We start from the raw sequence: 18,950 nt of genomic DNA on the forward strand, positions 1-18,950 counted from the left end.
TAACAAAAAATACTAAAGACCTATATAAGCATAATTATAAAACCCTATTACAGGAAACCAAAAGTGACCTTCACAAATGGATGAAGCTCCCCTGCTCATGGTTAGGTAGGCTGAACATAGTAAAGATGACAGTTCTTCCTAAAGCACTCTACAAGTTCAATGCTATACCAATCCAATTACCATCAACCTTCTTCAAAGAATTGGAAAAACTGACCACCAACTTCATATGGAGAGGGAAGAAACCCAGAATTAGCAGAGAACTCCTCAAGAAGAAGGACACAATTGGAGGACTCGCCCTACCTGATTTTAATGCCTACTACACAGCTACAGTGGTCAAAACAGCATGGTACTGGCACAATGATAGACACTCAGACCAGTGGAAAAGAATAGAAAGCCCAGGAGTAAAATCATCAGCATATAGACAACTGATCTTCGACAAGGGTCCCAAAAACGTCAAGTGGGAAGCAGATGCCCTCTTTAATAAGTGGTGCTGGAAACAATGGATATCCACATGTAGAAAGTTGAAACAAGACGTCTACCTCACCCCATGCACAAGAATACACTCAAGGTGGATCACAGATCTAGAAGTCAAACCCCAAACCATCAGGACCATTAAGGAGGGAATCGGGACTAATCTCAGAGCACTGGCCCAGGGAGCACATAGGCTCACTGCAACAGGGAAGGGGACACACACAGGTGATCTGGAAATCGACAAATGGGATCTAATAAGAATAAAACACCTGTGCACCTCGAAAGACTTTGCCAAGAGGGTGACAAGGCAACCCACAGACTGGGAGAAGATTTTTAGTAATGACACGTCAGACAAAGGGCTCATTACTAAAATCTACAACACCATCATGACCTGCAAAAAGAGGAAAACAGTTAACACCCTAAGGAAGTGGGCAAAAGAAATGAGAAGAACTTTCACTAGAGAGGAGATCAATATGGCCAATAAATATATGAGAAAGTGCTCGAAGTCCCTTGCCATAAGAGAAATGCAAATCAAAACAACCATGAGATACCACCTAACACCCCTCAGGCTAGCTCAGATCAGTAAATCAGAGAGCAACAAGTGTTGGAGGGGCTGTGGTGAAATAGGAACCCTCCTCCACTGCTGGTGGTCGTGCAGATTTGTACAGACACTGTGGAAAGCAATCTGGCGATACCTAAAGAAAATGGAAATTGATCTACCTTACGACCCAGCCATCCCTCTACTGGGCATATACCCGGTTGAAGCAGCAAATAAAACACGACCAGTCATATGCGCTCCAATGTTTATTGCGGCACAATTCACAATAGCAAAGACTTGGAAACAGCCTAAGTTTCCATCGATAGACGAGTGGATTAGCAAACTTTGGCACATACACACAATGGAGTATTATGCAGCACTAAAAAGCACCGATGAGCACATGAAACACGTTATTTCATGGGAAGAGCTGGAAGGAATTATGTTAAGCGAGGTAAGCCAGACCCAAAGGGACAGGTACAACATGAGTCCCCTGAGGTAAGTACAATCAGCATGACAGAAATGGGGCATTAATCCACCCAAGGGGAGGGTATGGTTTATATCTCCACAGGGAAAGTGGGACCAGACTTCAACCCAGTGTCGCAAGGTGTGAATGCAATATCCCGGCGTGGAGGACGGAACCGGTGGAGAGGTCTGGGAGGCTGGCCCCAGCACCATAAATTAAGTGGATTCCTGCCCCTCCCCCGAAAAGAACTTGTTCCAAAGGACGACATTGACCCTGCAGCTATGGGAGATGGACATATTTGATCAGAGCACACGGGAGCAGATGAAGGGGCAGGAGGAGAGAGTGGAGCACAGCCTGGCCCACCAGGCCGTGATGATGATGTTCCTGAGTAGAGCAGCCAGTCCACAGAGAGAACAACATGGCTGGCCCTACTATGAGTCATGATGCCCCTCAGTGACTAAGGGCGATACAGGGGACAGCACCGGAGACACAGTGTGGGAATTGCACCTGACCTGATCCCACCACACCGAGGCAAATCACTGGGGGAGTGCAGTGGAACAGCAAGGGAATGGAGTGGCAAGGTCCCCAGGGAATGCTGAAAGTGGACTTTGGGGCCAGGGCGTGGTGCCCCAACAGACTGGACTGGAAAACGCTCCTAAGGGCCAGCAAAGATCCCTGAACTAACTACAAGCTTTTCTCTTGTGAACTGTTTTGTACTGTTCTTTTTCAGTGGTTTGTTTTGGTTGTTTTGTTGTCTGGTTGTATACTGTTGCTTTGTGTTCCTCTGTCTAGTTTTCGTGCATGTTAGTGACTCCACAGGTCTGTCTGAATAGGACAGGCTGGATGAACTATCTGGATGAAAAACAACGGGACCGACAGTTCCGGGGGGACTTGGGGTGGGGGGTAGGGGGGGTAAGGAAGTGGTGTTAACAAACCCAGGGACAAGGGAAAAACATGGGACCCCAAAGGGTAGAGAAGGGGGAGTGGCAGGCCTGATGGGAAATGATCAAGGGTAAGGTTGCTTAGAGAAGAGGTATACTCTAGCCCAGGTGGCGATGAAGCATGGTAGTAGGGCAGGAGGAAGGTCAAGGGAGATGGAGGAAAGAGCTAGGAGTCAAAGGGCATTCATGGAGGTCTAGACAAAGACATGTACATGCAAATATATATAGGAGGTTGGGGAAATAGATCTTTGTGTCGATATTTATAGGTCAAGTATTAAGGTGGCGGAAGGACCTTGGGCCTCTACTCAAACACTCCCTCTATGCATGAATACCTTCTTTTATTAAATTGGAACTCTATGATGCTCACTCTCCCGACACAACAGCTGGAGCCAAAGTGGGGGAACAAGTAAATGTGGTGAAGAAAGCTGATGGTGCCCGGCTATCAAAAGAGATAGTGACTGGGGTCTTAAAGGCTTGAAGATAAACAAGCGGCCATCTAGCTCAGAAGCAACAAAGTCCACATGGAAGAACACACCAGCCTGTGTGATCGAGTGGTCCCAAAGGGATCAGTTACCAGGCATCAAAGAACAAAAAATCATATCATAGACTACACACCTCCATGATAGGATCGCTGAAGACAAATGGGTGCACAAGCAAATGTGGTGAAGAAAGCTGATGGTGCCCGGCTATCAAAAGAGATAGTGTCTGGGGTCTTAAAGGCTTGAAGGTGAACAAGCGGCCATCTCGCTCAGAAACAAATAAGCCCTGGAAGAAGCACACCGGCCAGTGCGATCACGAGGTGCCCAAGGGACCAGATATAAGGCATCATGCAAAAAAAAAAAAAAAAGATATAAGTGTGTGTATGTATGTGTATATATGTGTATATGTATATATGTATGTGTATATATATATTATATTAAATGAAGGGGGAAGTGCAGAGTGGAGACCCAAGGCCCAAGTGTCGGCCAATGGAGATCCCCTCATAGAGGGGCTTAGGAGAGGAGATGGGTTTATTAGGGTGTGAGGTAGTATCGATGAAGAACACAGCTTTCCCCCAGATCCTGGATGCTTCCTCCCCCCAACTACCATGATCCGAATTCTACCTTGCAGGGCTGGATAGGACAGAGGCTGTACACTGGTACATATGAGGGTTGGAGGTACAGGGAATCCAGGGTGGATGATACCTTCAGGACCAAGGGCGTGAGGGACGATGCTGGGAGAGTGGAGGGTGAGTGGGTTGGAAAGGGGGAACTGATTACAAGGAGCCACATGTGACCTCTTCCCTGGGAGAGGGACAGCAGAGAAGGGGGGAAGGGAGACCCCGAATAGGGCAAGATATGACAAAATAACGAGGTATAAATTACCAAGGGCATATGAGGGAGGGGGGAATGGGGAGGGAGGGGGGGAAAAAAAGAGGACCTGATGCAAGGGGCTTAAGTGGAGAGCAAATGCCTTGAGAATGATTGGGGCAGGGAATGTATGGATGTGCTTTATACAATTGATGTATGTATATGTATGGATTGTGGTAAGAGCTGTTGGAGTCCCTAATAAAATGTTAAAGAAGAAAAGAAAAAAAAATACTATCCAAAACTCACAAATATAAAATATATATAAAAAAAGGTGAAAACAATAGATTAGTACGATTTTAAGCAAATCTTACTTCCATACTTAAATCCTCGCTTTTTAAAAAGAATTTTAAATGAGTAAAAGAAAAATCAAGTAAGCTTAATGGGAAAAATGTCTCAGATGCATGATAGAGGACAGAATAGGCAACTCAACAGCCAATTGTTGGGTGGTGTAGTTCAGTTTCATCTCATAAAGAGCTTATAAATAAGAAAGCCCAGTGTTGCCCGGAATTGTCATCTGTCATATTGCTGCTATGTCACCATGTCAATTCATCTCATTGTGGAACTCCCTCTTTCACCAACCCTGTTCTTTACCAAGCATGGTATCCTTTTTCCAATGACTGCCCCTCCTGATATGTACAAAGTGAGTGAGACAATGTTTTCTATGTAAGGAGTGTTCTGGTTGTTCTTCTGGCTGAACATGATATACAAGAGGACTGCAAAAAATTGTGGAAAATGCAATTAAAAGGCAAAAATTAAAAATAAAAACTTTCTTTCTCAATATACGCTCCAGCTAAATCAATACCAGCTTTTTAGTCCATCTCTAAAGAACAGAGGGTCTTCCCATTTTCTGAAGGCTATGGAAGACAGTCGTGAAAGCGCAAAATCCAGTCAGAGTTGCTACATGGATTAAAACTCCATTGAACTCCCTCACACCATTGATTGCCCACAAAAGAGTATAATTTGAAAATAGATTACTGAAGATATAGTTAGGTTAACATTGAACATATTCTCTTGCTTGTTCTAGTTTCTAATTATCTTCTGCTTTCTTTTGGATTGCGGTTTTACTGTTTTATTTTGTTGTCAATGTTTTTGCTTTTGTTTTGTATATAAAATTCAAGGTAAGTATGTCTATAGATACAATTAACTAGATTAATAGTTCTTTAGGGGTATGTCAGGGGACGTTAGAGAGTAATGGCAAACTAATAATGATGAGTACAAGGATGAAGAAAATGTTCTAAAATGTATTGCATGAACGCACACTCTTTAATAGATTTAAACCATTGAATGAGATGGTACATGAATGATATGCCGGTAAAACTGTTAATTCTTCTTGTTTGATGCGAAGTCTGAGTTGGAACATCGTCATGATGGAAGACTCACCAGTGGCATTCTCAGGCGTTGTTTCTGCTAAAGCTGTGGCTAACTTCTTCAAAACACCTTCCTAATAAGCAGATGGTACCATTCTTCAGCACTCCAGAAAGTCAGCAAGCAAAATAACTCAAGTATCTCAACCTGTTGCCATGGTCCTTGATCTTGGCCGGTCTGCTTTTGCTTTGACTGGACTACTTCCCCGTCTGTGTGGTCACTGCTGTAATTGTGCTTTTTCTTCAGGAGCATACTAGTAAGGCCATGTTTCATTTCCTATACAATTCTTCCAAGAATGCTCCAGGATCTTGATTCCTCTTGTTTGAAATTTCCATTGAGAGCTCTGCTCTTGTCGGGTAGACCGCAGTCATCACAGTGCCCTTTGCTTTTTAACATCTTAAAGAAATTAATAGATTTGTCTGATGTAATGTGTCATCCAATTTCTTTGCTCTTGTTTTCACAAGCACAGATTGTTGATTCCAGTAGAATGAAATTCTCAACAACTTCCATCTCTTTGCCATTATGTTCATGGCCCACATGTAACAATTTGAATTTTCTTCATGTTCAAGTGTAATCTTTATTGTACTCTTTGACCTTTATCAGTAAATTATCAGTACCATCTGATAATCTCGGTTAATGTGTCTTCCTCCCATTTTAACTCTGTGTTTAGTTAAGTGCTTTAGTTTCTCAGTGTATTTGTTAAGCATATAGATTAAGTATGGTGAGAGGATACAATCGTGATGCGCACCTGTACTGATTTGAAACAATGCAGTATGCCCTTGTTCTTTTCAAATGATTGTCTCTTGGCCTCCACACAGGTTCAATATGAGCGCAATTAATTGTTCTGGAATTCTCAATCTTCACCATGTGATCCATGATTTCTTACGATTCAAGAAGTCAAATGTCTTTGCATAGTAAATGAGACACATGTAAATATCTTTCTGATATTCTCTGGTTTCATTCAAGATCTGGTGAATTTGGCTTGGACAATTTTTACATCATCTTCAGCAAAATTTTACTTACATGTAATTAATGATATTACTGAATAATTTCCATGTTATAGTTTATCACCTTACTTTGGAATAGGTATGAATATGTATTTCTTTCAGTCAATTAGCCAAGTAGCTGTCTTCCAAATGCCTCGACATAAACAAGTAAGTGCTTTCAATCTTGCACTTGCTGACGTATCTCCTTGTGTTACATCCATCCTTGGAGGCTTGCTTGGTGATCAATGCCTTCGGTGCAGCCTACACATTCTCTTTCAGTACAAGTGGCTCTTGATCATATTCAAACCTAAATGGCTAAATGTAAGCAAGTTCTTGTTGGTAGAGGGATCTCCCATCTTCTTTTAATGCTTCTTGCGTCATGCCCCGTAGGATCCTTCAATAATGCAATTTGAATCTTAGATTTTTCTCTTTCAGCTTAAGAAATGCTAATCCTGTTCTTTTTTGTTTTGGATGTTGTGCTTTTGTTTCAATTAGAGCACTTTGTCTTGTCTTCTAGGACCACCCTTTAAAATTTCTTTTTTACCTCTTTTACTTTATCATTTCTTACATTATGATTTATCTCCCATCAAGAGCCAGACATACTTTAGTGCTCATATCATGAAATTGGCCACATCTAAACAATCCAGAGATTTAAAAAATAAGTTGAAATTCTCTACCAAAAAAAAACCAAAACTGAACTCCTCCCTTTTGCCCTTCATCATGCTTAGTTCCACAAAGAAAAAAGACTGTTAATTGTTAAATTCTCTGCTCTGAAGATTCCAATCACGATGAGCCTAGCCACCATCATTTGAATCAACAGGATTTAACAGTGAGGAAGCAAGCATCCTTACAGTTACCAGCAGCTCTACAGTGCTTCCTGAGCTTTTGACTTCCAAAGCCCAGGGAGCCTCAAATGTAAGGTGAAGTGGAGTCACTGTCAGTAACTGAGTAAAACTGATCTTGCTAAAGGTCTACGTACAACTCCTGTTATATTTAATTTGGATATAAGAACTCAAAGAGATTCTTTTGACTTTTAAGTTACAATAAAAATTTTAAACATTGCTAATTCTAATTTCACATGGGCCAGGCTATAAAGAAGAAATCTGTGTGGCAGTAGAGTCTTCCAGTTGGAAGAATATGGACACTCGTTAGACAGCTGTAGGTAAGAATCCCCCCAATGTAAGGACAGAATATCCTCTAACCTGTCACGTTCTTGTCTCATCTTGAGAGGAAATAGAGATATAACTGCCTGCACATAACAACTGGTATCTGGATAGCTCTGTCATATCTACAGTGGTTATGAATTATAGGGAATTGTACATGTAGTCATACTTTAGTTTACTGTGAGTTTCTCATTCTTATAAAGCATAAAGCCACTTTGCTTCAGGGTGGCACCTTCAGCTACTGATTTTTGCAGACTGTGAGGGGGGCTTCAAAAATCATGGGGAAAAAAATTTAAAGGTAATAGAACTTTTCCTTCAATGTTGTTGAAGCTCCCTTATATAAGGACAGTTTGTTTTGCATCTCATTTGTGGTTTTGATGAAGACTACATAAAAACTGGCAAAGCACCTATTTCATGTGTGGAATTCCTGCCAGTTGCCAAGTACTGGTTTGGTTTTGCTATATAAGAGTTTATGACCCCACCTGTTATCATCTGTCAACCCTTTCTGGGGACAGGTCATAATAACCATGATAGCTCTGAAACAATAGCGTAGAGATAGAACATTCTCAACATCTGAGATTTTCGTGTTCTTTTGAGATAGGAGACTGAAAATCATGACACACCCACATATCCACACCTACTCACAGGGATAGTGGGCATTAAAACTGGGGCTGGTCAATCCCATGGTTCTAGATATTATTTATATCCATCACAAAAAGAAGGGTGTGTTGTGTGCTACACCCATATTCCTAATGAACAAGGGCTTATCCATAATCTGTCTAGCTACAATCAAGAACAAGTTACCAGATTATTCAAAACTGAGAAAGAAACCATGTGTACCTTGGCTAGTAGCTATGAGAGGATTTAGGGGTTAAAAATTGCACAGAATATTAGAATACTAGTGGATAATAATAGTGTAAGTATTGCAGTGAAATTCATAATTTTTTCAAAATTGTAGTTTTTATAACATAAGAAATGTTATCATAAACTTTCTCACCTACATGCTAAAAATATATGCGCAAAGGATCTCTGTACAACTTTATGGAAGCAGAAAGCTTCATCTTTCTCCCACAGTGCGGTTGGTGGCTTCAAATTGCTGACCTTAACATTAGCAGCCCCAAATGTAGTCCACTATACCATAAAGGTTCCTTCAGTAATACATACTACAAATCTTGAGAACAAAAAATGAAAGTGTTTTTATGAGAATTAAATCTAAGTGATGCTTAATTAGTAACAAGGGGCTATGTACTTATTAAACATACAATATTGAATACAACCTTGTTAATAATCAAAATCTGCCACCTTTTCTATCCACATTGTAAGTTTTAGTATATCAGACTGGAATTGTTTCTGGTTGTGCACTAGCTAGCTGAATTCTACTGCTTCAGCCTTGAGGCTGTACGCCCTAGCAGTTAGAATTAGAGACTGATGGTGTGGGGCTGAGGGGCTCAGCACGATAAACAGAAGCCTTTCTTTCCTCTCTAGTAGTTGCCAAAAACAGTAATATACTGCATCACAAAACTATCCTTGTAAACATTATTTATAACAAAGAAGTCTTACAAGTCACCCACATTTCAGAGACTAGAGGTATACAAGTAACAAAGAAGCCTATGAGACTCCCACATCGTCATGTCTATACAAGTACCCTTTAACCTTCAAATTCTTATTAGCTCTCTTACTAATATACTCTCCTAGTAGTAATAGTTAAATCTATATCCCTGTGTTCTAAAGAGTAAGTATTTAGATGAATGTTCAGTTAAGCCAGGATACTTCCTTCTCCCACAGCATATAAAATAATCAAAACTACAATTTCCCTAGATATTTTATTCATAGTTTAAAAGTGATCATTAAATTAGCAAAGGTGACACTGAACATAACACATAAAATAATTTGACTCTTGATTGATCATATCTACTGTATATACTCAAGTATAAGCCGACCTGAATATCAGCTGAGACACCTAATTTTACCACAAAAACTGCATTAAAAATGTGCTAAAAAAAATCAGCTTAAACGTGAGAATATATGGTATATAAATAATTGATGCCAATATTTTTACATTTCTATCAAATTAAAATCCAAGGTTTTACCTATAAATTACTATATATTAAGCATAAGTTCATATATTCATACAGAATATAGTCAACATTCACTACATGTTAGACATCACTGCACATTTCCCTAACAACCTTAAGATATACTTATAATATCCATTGTTCATAGGTACAGAAAATGAGGCACAGAAAGATTTAATAATTTTATAGTTAGTAACTCAAGAGATAGAGGAATATCTCACAATTTGAAAGCAAATAGAAAGAGAAATAATTATATCAGAATGGAAGATGGCCCCAGAGTCGTCTGAAGAATAGGGCATCCCTCCAAGGGGATCAGGAGAGACCAGTCCCAGGAGAAGGAACTCATTCTTGGCAAAACTAGAAAGGGAGGCCCTCCACACGATGGACTGACACAGTGGTCACATCAATGGACTCAAACATAAAGCAAGGGGAGGATGACTCTGTAGAGCATAGGTCTGCTGGGAGTCAGAACTGACTCCACGGCACTTAACAACACCACAGTAAGGTTCACGTGTGCTCGCCATCAAAAGGGAGCGTAAACAGTGTACCTCACAGTTACATTTTAGTTATAAAGTAAAAAAACATACCTGAGGTGAGAGAAATTTCTCAATACGTTTGGCTATAAAGCCTTTGTCCAATATGGAGCTTACAGATGGCCTCTCCCTAGGATTTCTTTTAAATAACTGAGAGAGCAGATTGCGGAGATCATAGGAATAATGCAAAGACACAGGTGGAAAAGATCCAGATATGATCTTGAGTACCAGGTTTTTCATATTGCCAGCTTCAAACTAAAATCCAGAAAATAAGTTCACATACATGAAACATACATAAATTGAAATTGTTAATAACAAGTAGTTCTTTTCCAATTATGATAAAAGAGAAATTCTTTTTTCAAATATTTTAATCACCCTATGCACTCTACAGCAAGGTTCCCATGGTCATTTCTAAAGATATTTCAAAGAGACTACTAGATGCTTCTCTCGTGACAACTAAATCAACAACAAAAGTTAACTATAGAACTAAAATGTGAAATATAATATGAAAGTAGCAGTTCTCTAAAAACCTTCCTCCTTAACTCTGTTCACTATTATCTAGTATATATTGCACATCTGTGAGGGAGGGGCTGGGCAAGAGGGAGGGAAAGGGGAGACAAAGTAACTAATGAAGGCTGGGGGTGGGGGTGGGGAGCACTGGAGCTGATCCTGATTGAAGAGCTCACTCTGGAGGTGAATCAATCATGGGGCTATGGGAAGGCTCTAAGACTGATGTGGTCATAATTGTACAATTCCCTTTGATATGTTTGAACGATTGAATTAATCAAGTCTATTATATTTAAATTAGGTGCTAATAAAACTGCTGGAAAATTAAATAAAATCATATCAGAAATGCAGCAAATATTGTAAGGGGGAATACAAATTTTATTTACTGGAATAAACATTTTAGAATGAAAATATAAACTAATATTTCAAAAATAAAAGAGGCAATTTAAAATCTAAAGGATTCTTTCTAAGTAAAATTAAATTTTTGACTTCCACTACAAAAAAATATATATAAACAGTTGTGTATTATGTAAAGAAAATAAAACATGGCATAAAGTAAATCATGCATAAAAGAGATCATATAAATTATAATGAGTTAAGTGGTGAGCTCTTCTACCTACATTTTAAATGTAATTCCAACTTTTAAAAATCTGTGTGCAATTCAATCTTCTAGAAATATCTCGGCATTTTAAAAGGAATTCTAAATGTACAGAAGATTTGGTTATCTATGTCTTGACTAGAGGAGTTTCATTTCTCTATCAACTGATATGCTCCTATAAAATAATGGTGGTTTATATCATTAGAAAGCATGACAAGGAAGATATACAACTAGGGTTTGGGGGTTATGAATCCTTTTTATTAAGGGAAATGATGTGTAGACCACAATTATCAAAGGCATGGAGTTAATTTAGACATTAGCTTTCATAATATATTGTCTTTCCCCAGAGCATTCAGTAGCATTGTATTGTTTATAAACACCATAAGGATGAAGGCCTGGGGAAGGTGAGAACTTGAATATTTCTTTTGTTTTTTTAAAAAAGATCATCTTCTTGGGGGCTCTTACAGCTCTTCTAACAATCCATGCATCAATTGTATCAAGCATATTTGTATATATGTTGCCATCATCAATTTCTAAACATCTACTTTCTATTTGAGACCTTAGTATTAGCTCTTCTTTTTTCCCTCCCTTCTACCCTTGTGACCCATTGATAAATTATAAATTATTATTTTCATATCTTACACCAACTGCTGTCTCCCTTCACCCACATTTCTGTTGTTCCTCCCCCTGGGGAGGGGGAGGATGTTAAGTGTCTATCATTGCCATGAGTTCCCCCTTCCAGCCCCCGCCCCCATCCCTCTACCCTCCTGGTATCTCTCTCTACTCCCATTTCTGTTCCTGGAGGGTTTATCTGACCTAGATTCTGGTGTTTTGAGCCCTTATCTGTACCAGTGTACATGCTCTGATCTAGCCAGAACTGAAAGGCAGGAGAGGGGTCTCGATAGTGTGGGGGTGAGGAAGCCTTAAACAACTAGAGGCATACTGTGTGTTTTATCAGTGTTATACTGCACCCTGGTTGACGCATGTCTTCCTTCTGTCAGGGGATGTCATATTTGCTTCAGATGGGTTCGGGGTCAATAAGCAACTGTTTATACAGCATAATAAAACTTTGTGTCACACCCATGTCAGTATAAGACATAGGGGAAAATTTATAAATTATCAAGGAAGGAAGGGTGGGGAGGAAGGGTGGGAAGGGGAGAATGAGGAGCTGAATCAAGGGCTCAAGTCGAAAGAAAATATTTTGAAAATGATGCCAGTAATATATGTACAAATGTGCTTGACACAGGGATGGATTGTGATAAGAGCTGTAAGAGCCCCCAATAAAATGATTTTTTAACAAAACAAAAAAACCCTTGTGGAGGGGAGAATTATTTTATATATCAACCTAAATAAAGCCTAGAAAGAAACAACCTAATATTGTAGGTAAGCAATTTGGTTGGAAGAATTATTTATAGTTTTTTATTCGCCTTTTAATATTTTCATATTTTTGTAAGATTTTCTATATTGAAAATATTACATAAACAATGGGAAAACTTTATTTTCAAAGTGTTAGACTCAACTTAATAAAAACAAAAATTCTCACTTTCTGTTGTGTTAATGTGTTATCTCAAAATAGCTTCAAATGTAAAAATTTTCATTTATCAGAATTAAAGAGTATTTAAAAATAACAAAATCCCTCAATAAATGATGGACAAACATACTTACATAATTTCAGTTTCAAAATCAAATCATATGGGTCTTTTCGTGGGATTTGACCAAATAAAACTATTAAAATGTGATAAACTAAAATATCTCATTCATGGTAAATGAATTTAAGATTAAGAAATCACAAACTCTGAATCTGCCTTTAGGAATAACTATATATAAAAATATTAAATATGTATTACAGTAACATACACAATATAAGCATATATATTATACAAGCACAGATGTTTAAAAAAGCATTTTCAACTTAGGCATTAGAAAAGAGAGGAGAAATTTAAACCTGAATTAGAATTTACAGTACTAGGTCATCTAAAAGACATATAATTTAAAATAATAAAATTTCTGGACACTTTTGACAGGATTATTATCTACCACTTCAGACACTTTTACTTACTGCATGTTTAAGTGTGCACATCTCATACAAGACACACCCAAGAGCCCAAATGTCACTAGAGAAGAGAAAAATGATAAATTTCCTCTAAGTATCAGCTTACTTTAAAATTTTCATTTATTTAAAATAAACAAAAATTGTATGAAAATGCTTGGGGAAACAATGTGTTGCATTAAACATTTCCTTGAAAAACATTTTCAGCCAAAAGCAATGACAAAAGCAGTGGTTCCAGATTAGAAAAACAATGGTTGGTGAGTCAATTATTTCAAAGTTTCATTACAGAAATTTAATTTTTAAATTAATAAAATATGAGGGAGTACACAAAAAATGAAATTTATTATGTTTTCTTCAAAGTTATGAATTTAATTTTTTACATAAAACAATCTTATCACCTTCAATGTACTCTCCATTACACTTAATACATTTGTCAAATCTGCAATTCCATTCTTGGAAACATTTTTCAAACTCATCTGGTTTGGATGGCTGACAAACCTCCCTCCCTTTTTCCTCACCTCTTCCAAGTCATCAAATAGCTGTTCTTTCATGTCCCTCTTCAATTGCAGAAACAAAAAGAAGTCTCATGGAAAGAGGTCAGGTGAGAGTAAGGTGCATGGGACAAGAGAGGCATGCTGTTTTTTGCAAAAAAAAAACTGGCGCACTGACATAACTACATGAGCAGGTACATTATCATGTTGGCAAAACCAGTCCCCAGTCTGTCACAAATCAGGACTTTTTTGTCACATACTGTTACACAATCTTTTCAGAACCTCTAAATAGAAAGCTGAGTTAACAGTCTAACCAGGTGGAATGAACTCCAAATGCACTATCCCCCTCACATCCAAAAAAAAAAAAAAAGAGCATCATCTTGATTTTTTATTTCACTTGACAAGTTTTTTTGTGTGGGGGGGCGTGAAGTGAGGATTACGTCTTCCACTGGCATGATTGATGTTTGGTTTCGGGGTCGTAAGAATAGCACCATGTCTCATCAGCAGTAATGACCTTGGAAATAAAGGCTGGGTCACTTCGGTGGTGTTCTTTCAAAGCACAGCATGTTTCCGCTCGACACTCTCTCCTGGTCAGTCAGAACCCAAGCCACAAATTTCATAGCAACACTTCTCTTTCCCAAATATTTTGTTAAAATTCACTGAACTTAGCTCTACGATAGTCCAGAAACTTCCCCCATCTTTGTGATGGTTCGTCATTGGTCTTCAAGCACAAGCGCATAAATTCTATCAACATTTCCATCCATTCTGGAAGTTGACACATGTACAGAATGAGGCTTCTCATCAATCAATATTTCACTTTTGTTGAAATTAGAAAACCACTCTTACACTTGAATTTTCCCGTAGTGCTGTCCTTGTAAGCTGTGTTCAACATCACAACAGTTTCTGCAACATTTTTCCCAAGCAGGAAACCAAATTTCACAGTTGCACACTGTCCTTTAAATCAGCCGTCACAAAAAACGAGGTTTGGGTGAAACTGCTTTTATGAAAAACTTCACTGTGACCAGACGAAGACACAGGGTGCCCTAACTCATGGCGAGTTGCTTGAATATGCATACTATGAAAACTCCGTCCTGCACAGCTTTTTGCAGAATGTATATATGTATACATATATGTATATTCTGTTTAGCAACTTTCATTTAGTAAAAGTCAAACTGCTTTAATGTTTATAACAATGTACACTTAAAATCCTATTAGAAAAAGATGCTTTAATGAACATGAAAATGTGAATTTTTAAAAACTAATATGAAATAAACCAATGACTCCAAAAACCCAAACTCACTGTCACTGTGTCAGTGTTGACCCACAGCAACCCTAGAGGCCAGGGTAGAACTGCCCCAGTGACTTTCCAAGACAGTAACTCCTTTTATTTTATGAATTCCACTACTGCTGTTTCTTTTTTCATTATTTTTATTTTAATTAATAATTTTGTTGGGGGCACTTACAGCTTTTAGAACAACCCATACAATCAACTGTGTCAAGCACATTTGTACATATGTTGCTATCATCATTTTCTTTCTACTTGGTATCTATCAACTATTTTTTCCCTCCATCCCCCTCCCGACCCCAAGAACTTTTGATAATTTATAAATTATTTTTATTTTCATATTTACACCATCCGCTGTCCCCCTCCACCCCCGTAACTTTTCACAGTAGTAGAAAAACTATCCTTCCTCCTGTGAAGTGGCTGCTGGTTTCAAACTGCTGACCTTACAGGTAACAGCCCAAAGTATAACCACTATGCCCCCAGGATTCAAACTAGTGACAGCAGCTAAAATCTTATGGAAGAGTAAATACATTAATTTATTCTATTCTACTTTAAAGACATTATGTCCTTTACACAGGTCTCTTGTCTCCCTTCTAAATATTCTTACCTAACTGTCTGTTTGGAAAAACACATCCAGGTTCAGAGTTATGGTGCCTTAGAAGTCAAAGCAAAAACTACCGCTCTGCTCTTGATGTTTGAATTTACTGAAAAGACTAAACTTCATTTTTGAAATGCTGAGGTTCCCTTTGCCTAAATGATCCCCAAAACCTAGAAATATAACTCCCATATATGTCAACTAGTAATTTTTAACATAATTAGCTATTCAGTAACATGTACATGTTACATATATAACAAAAACATGAAACTAATGGCCCCCTTAAAACACATTAAAATATGACATTTAAAATATGAACTTTAAACAATGACATCCACTCACCACATTTTAAAAATTACTTGACTTTCAAATTGATTTTATAAAGAATTCCCCAGATTGATTACATAAAATTCTAATATAAAAGTTAATGTTGATATTTTTAAATTCATTTGTCTATAAGAAACAAAAGTATCATTAAATTGTAAGATTACTTTAACTCAAAGGAAATGCTACCTGTTGGATATCCACTAATGGTAAGCTTATGGATCATACTAATCTTTTCACTATCGTTCAAATTGGTTAAAATAGCACATTGCTAGGAGATCCTCAGCCTGTGCTGCTCAGGCTTGGCATACACTTCCTAGACACCCCCTCCCCAAAAAAAAAGAGGCAGTAGAAATATGCATTTTTTAATTAAATGAATTTTTTCTTGTGAATTAGGCAGGGTGATATTCATTGACAACTTCGCTCTTCCTTTTAGCCTACATGTTGGTTGCTGTAAAGTTAGCGATGAGTCGTAGTGACCCTATGGACAGCAGGATGATCACTGCCCAGGCCTGCACCATCCTCCCAAATGTCATGTTCGAGCCCATTGTTGCAGCCCCTGTGTCAATTCATCGCATGAAGGATTTTTCTCTTTTCCACTCACGTGACGTCCTTCTCCAGGGACCAGACTCTCCTAATATCCAAATTACATGAGACAAAGTCTCACCATCCACACAGCTCAGAGTATTCTGGCTGTATTTCTTCCAAGACAGATTAGTTTGTTCTTCTAGCAGTCCATTGTACGTTCAGAAGTCTTTGCAAACAATGTACTTCAAATGCATCAGCTCTTCTCTGGCCTTCCTTGTTCAAGGTCCAATGTTCACACACATAGTAAGTTATGGAAAATACCTCAGTTTGTTGCATCGTAATGTTCAAAGTAAAACCTTTGCTCGTTAATACTTTAAAGAGGTCTTTGCAGCAGCTTTCTTATAGACTGCTGTTGCCATAAGCACTGATTGAGGATCCTAGTAAAATAAAATCCTTGACAACTTCGACCCTTCAGCCATTTACCATGATATTATTTATTGTACAGTTGTAAGGATTTTCTTTTGTAGCTTACATAGGTGCCTTCAAAATTAAGAACAATTTTTCGTTGTTGAAATTTTTCAGTTAAACTATAATAAAGGATAATTGGAACTCAATAACAAGATTCCTCTTACCACTCACATATTACAATCTGTTAGTTATAGCACAGTTATGTAATTAGAAATGTGGGGTTGGTGTCAACTGCTTAGCCTGGATGCTAGGCTAACAGACTTATGAAAGTTAACTCTACTTCTTATCACCTATAGCCTTCTTATAAAGTAAAACACAAAAGCAGGATCTTAATACTTATATCTTACACAGTTATTGAGAGGAATAATAACTGTACAGTAAATATTACCTTTAATAATTCCTAGGAAGTATTATAAAGAGAAAAACTACCAAAACTACTTTACTTTCAAGCTATGATATAAATTATAACATGATTTTTCCTTTGTTTCCTTCAGCAAAATTCTGGTACAGTTTCTTTACATTTCCCTAGCTATAGGCATACCTATGAGAGGGTTTCAAAGTTCATGGAAAAATGAAATGAAAAGAGCTATTTTCCATGAATGTTTTGAAGTGCTCTCATATATATTTACATGAGTATAGATACATTTATATATAAACCTTATATATAGTACATATTACATTTACATGTTAATTTATACATTAAAATGTACATGTATATATTTTTGATGCTAGAATACTATTCAGAAGATCAATAAAAACAGTAAGTAGAAAAAGATTTTAAAATAAATATATCATGTAAGGAGTATCATTTTAAATACCTTTTATTATTATAAGGTTTATTTTCACAGATTTCAGGTGACAGGTAATATGGGGTCCCTATGCAAGTTCGAGCCAGCTCTACAGTACTAGAACAAAAAGAGAATCATTATAAAAACATCAGATACTGAGGAGATACACATCACCATAATCACAATGTAACTGAGGCATTATATATACACAAAGTTAATTATGGATATATTACCTATTAAGGACTCTAGCAATTCCAAAATCACCAAGTTGTATTGTCCCATCTTTGGTTAAAAATATGTTCTGTAAAAGACAGAACAAAACAGAAGTAGTTACAGTAGTTTTGAGTCAAAAACTTCTTTCCTAAAACTGAATCTGGTTCAAAAGATGCAAATAATGAAATTAAAGACCTATCTCATACCATACATAAATGATACTTCAAAATGGATCATACTTAAACACAGGAACTAAAACTATAAAACTTCTAAAAGAAAGAAAGCATAGGGGGGATCAGGCATCAAAGGGAATAAACTCATATCATTGTGAAGGAGAGGTAGTATGGAGTGGAGACCCAAAGCCCATCTGTGGATAACTGGACATCCCCTTACAGAAGGGTCACAGGGAGAAGACAAGCCAGTCAGAGTGCAGTGTAGCAACAATGAAACATACACCTTTCCTCTAGTTCCTAAATGCTTCCTCTCCCCTCTCTCACCCACTATCACGATCCCAATTCTACCTTGCAAATCCGGCTAGACCAGAGCATGTACACTGGTACAGATAGGAACTGGAAACAAAGGGGATCAAGGACAGATGATCCCTTCAGGACCGGTGGTGAAAGCGGTGATACGTGAAGCTGATTATAAAGATCTACATATAACCTCCTCCCTAGGGTATGGACAACAGAAAAGTGGGTGAAGGGAGACATCAGATAGTGTAAGATATGACAAAACAATAATTTATAAATGATCAAGGATACATGAGGAAGGGAGGAGTGGAGATGGAGGAGGGAAAATGAGCTGATACCAAGGGCTCAAGTAGAAAGCAAATGTTCGTCCCAACCCCCAGCCAGTCCTGGGGCTTTGGTGCTTGGCTCAAGGGGAGTCCCTCTGGGACATGGGGGTACAGTGAATGGTATGACTCTTTGCTGGGCATGCCTACACAGTAGGGTATGCTGGGCCCCCCCTAGGGTTTCCCGTATGGGCTCCAATAAATTTCTTCCCTTTTGCTTTAAAAAAAAAAGAAAGAAAATGTTATGAGAATGATGATGGCAACAAATGTACAAATGTGCTTGATACAATGGATGGATGTATGGATTGTGATAAGCGTTGTATGAGTTCCCAATAAAATGATTAAAAATTTTTTTAAAAGGAGGAAATCTTAGTGACCTTAGATTAGGCAATTGTTCTTAACTATGTCCCCAACAGCAAAAATAGT

At 38.0% G+C, this 18,950-nt stretch overlaps 1 protein-coding gene across 14 annotated transcripts in view; it reads right to left on the bottom strand.

Moving 5' to 3' along the window:
* The window catches only part of NEK1 (NIMA related kinase 1), a 231,566-nt gene that overhangs the window by 178,116 nt on the left and 34,500 nt on the right, over nucleotides 1-18,950 (bottom strand). For 12 of the 14 annotated variants that reach the window (XM_075564253.1, XM_075564248.1, XM_075564260.1 and 9 more), the window contains 4 exons: nucleotides 17,752-17,819; nucleotides 17,549-17,635; nucleotides 13,049-13,103; nucleotides 9,939-10,139 (listed from right to left, as the gene is read on the bottom strand). In XM_075564253.1, coding sequence (XP_075420368.1) covers nucleotides 9,939-10,139; nucleotides 13,049-13,103; nucleotides 17,549-17,635; nucleotides 17,752-17,819 — 411 coding nt within the window. The remainder of the gene's footprint in view (nucleotides 1-9,938; nucleotides 10,140-13,048; nucleotides 13,104-17,548; nucleotides 17,636-17,751; nucleotides 17,820-18,950) is intronic. The other 2 variants (XM_075564257.1, XM_075564256.1) reach the window with 1 other exon arrangement.

Source organism: Tenrec ecaudatus, chromosome 12, assembly GCF_050624435.1.
Source record: "Tenrec ecaudatus isolate mTenEca1 chromosome 12, mTenEca1.hap1, whole genome shotgun sequence".
NCBI lineage: Eukaryota > Metazoa > Chordata > Mammalia > Afrosoricida > Tenrecidae > Tenrec > Tenrec ecaudatus.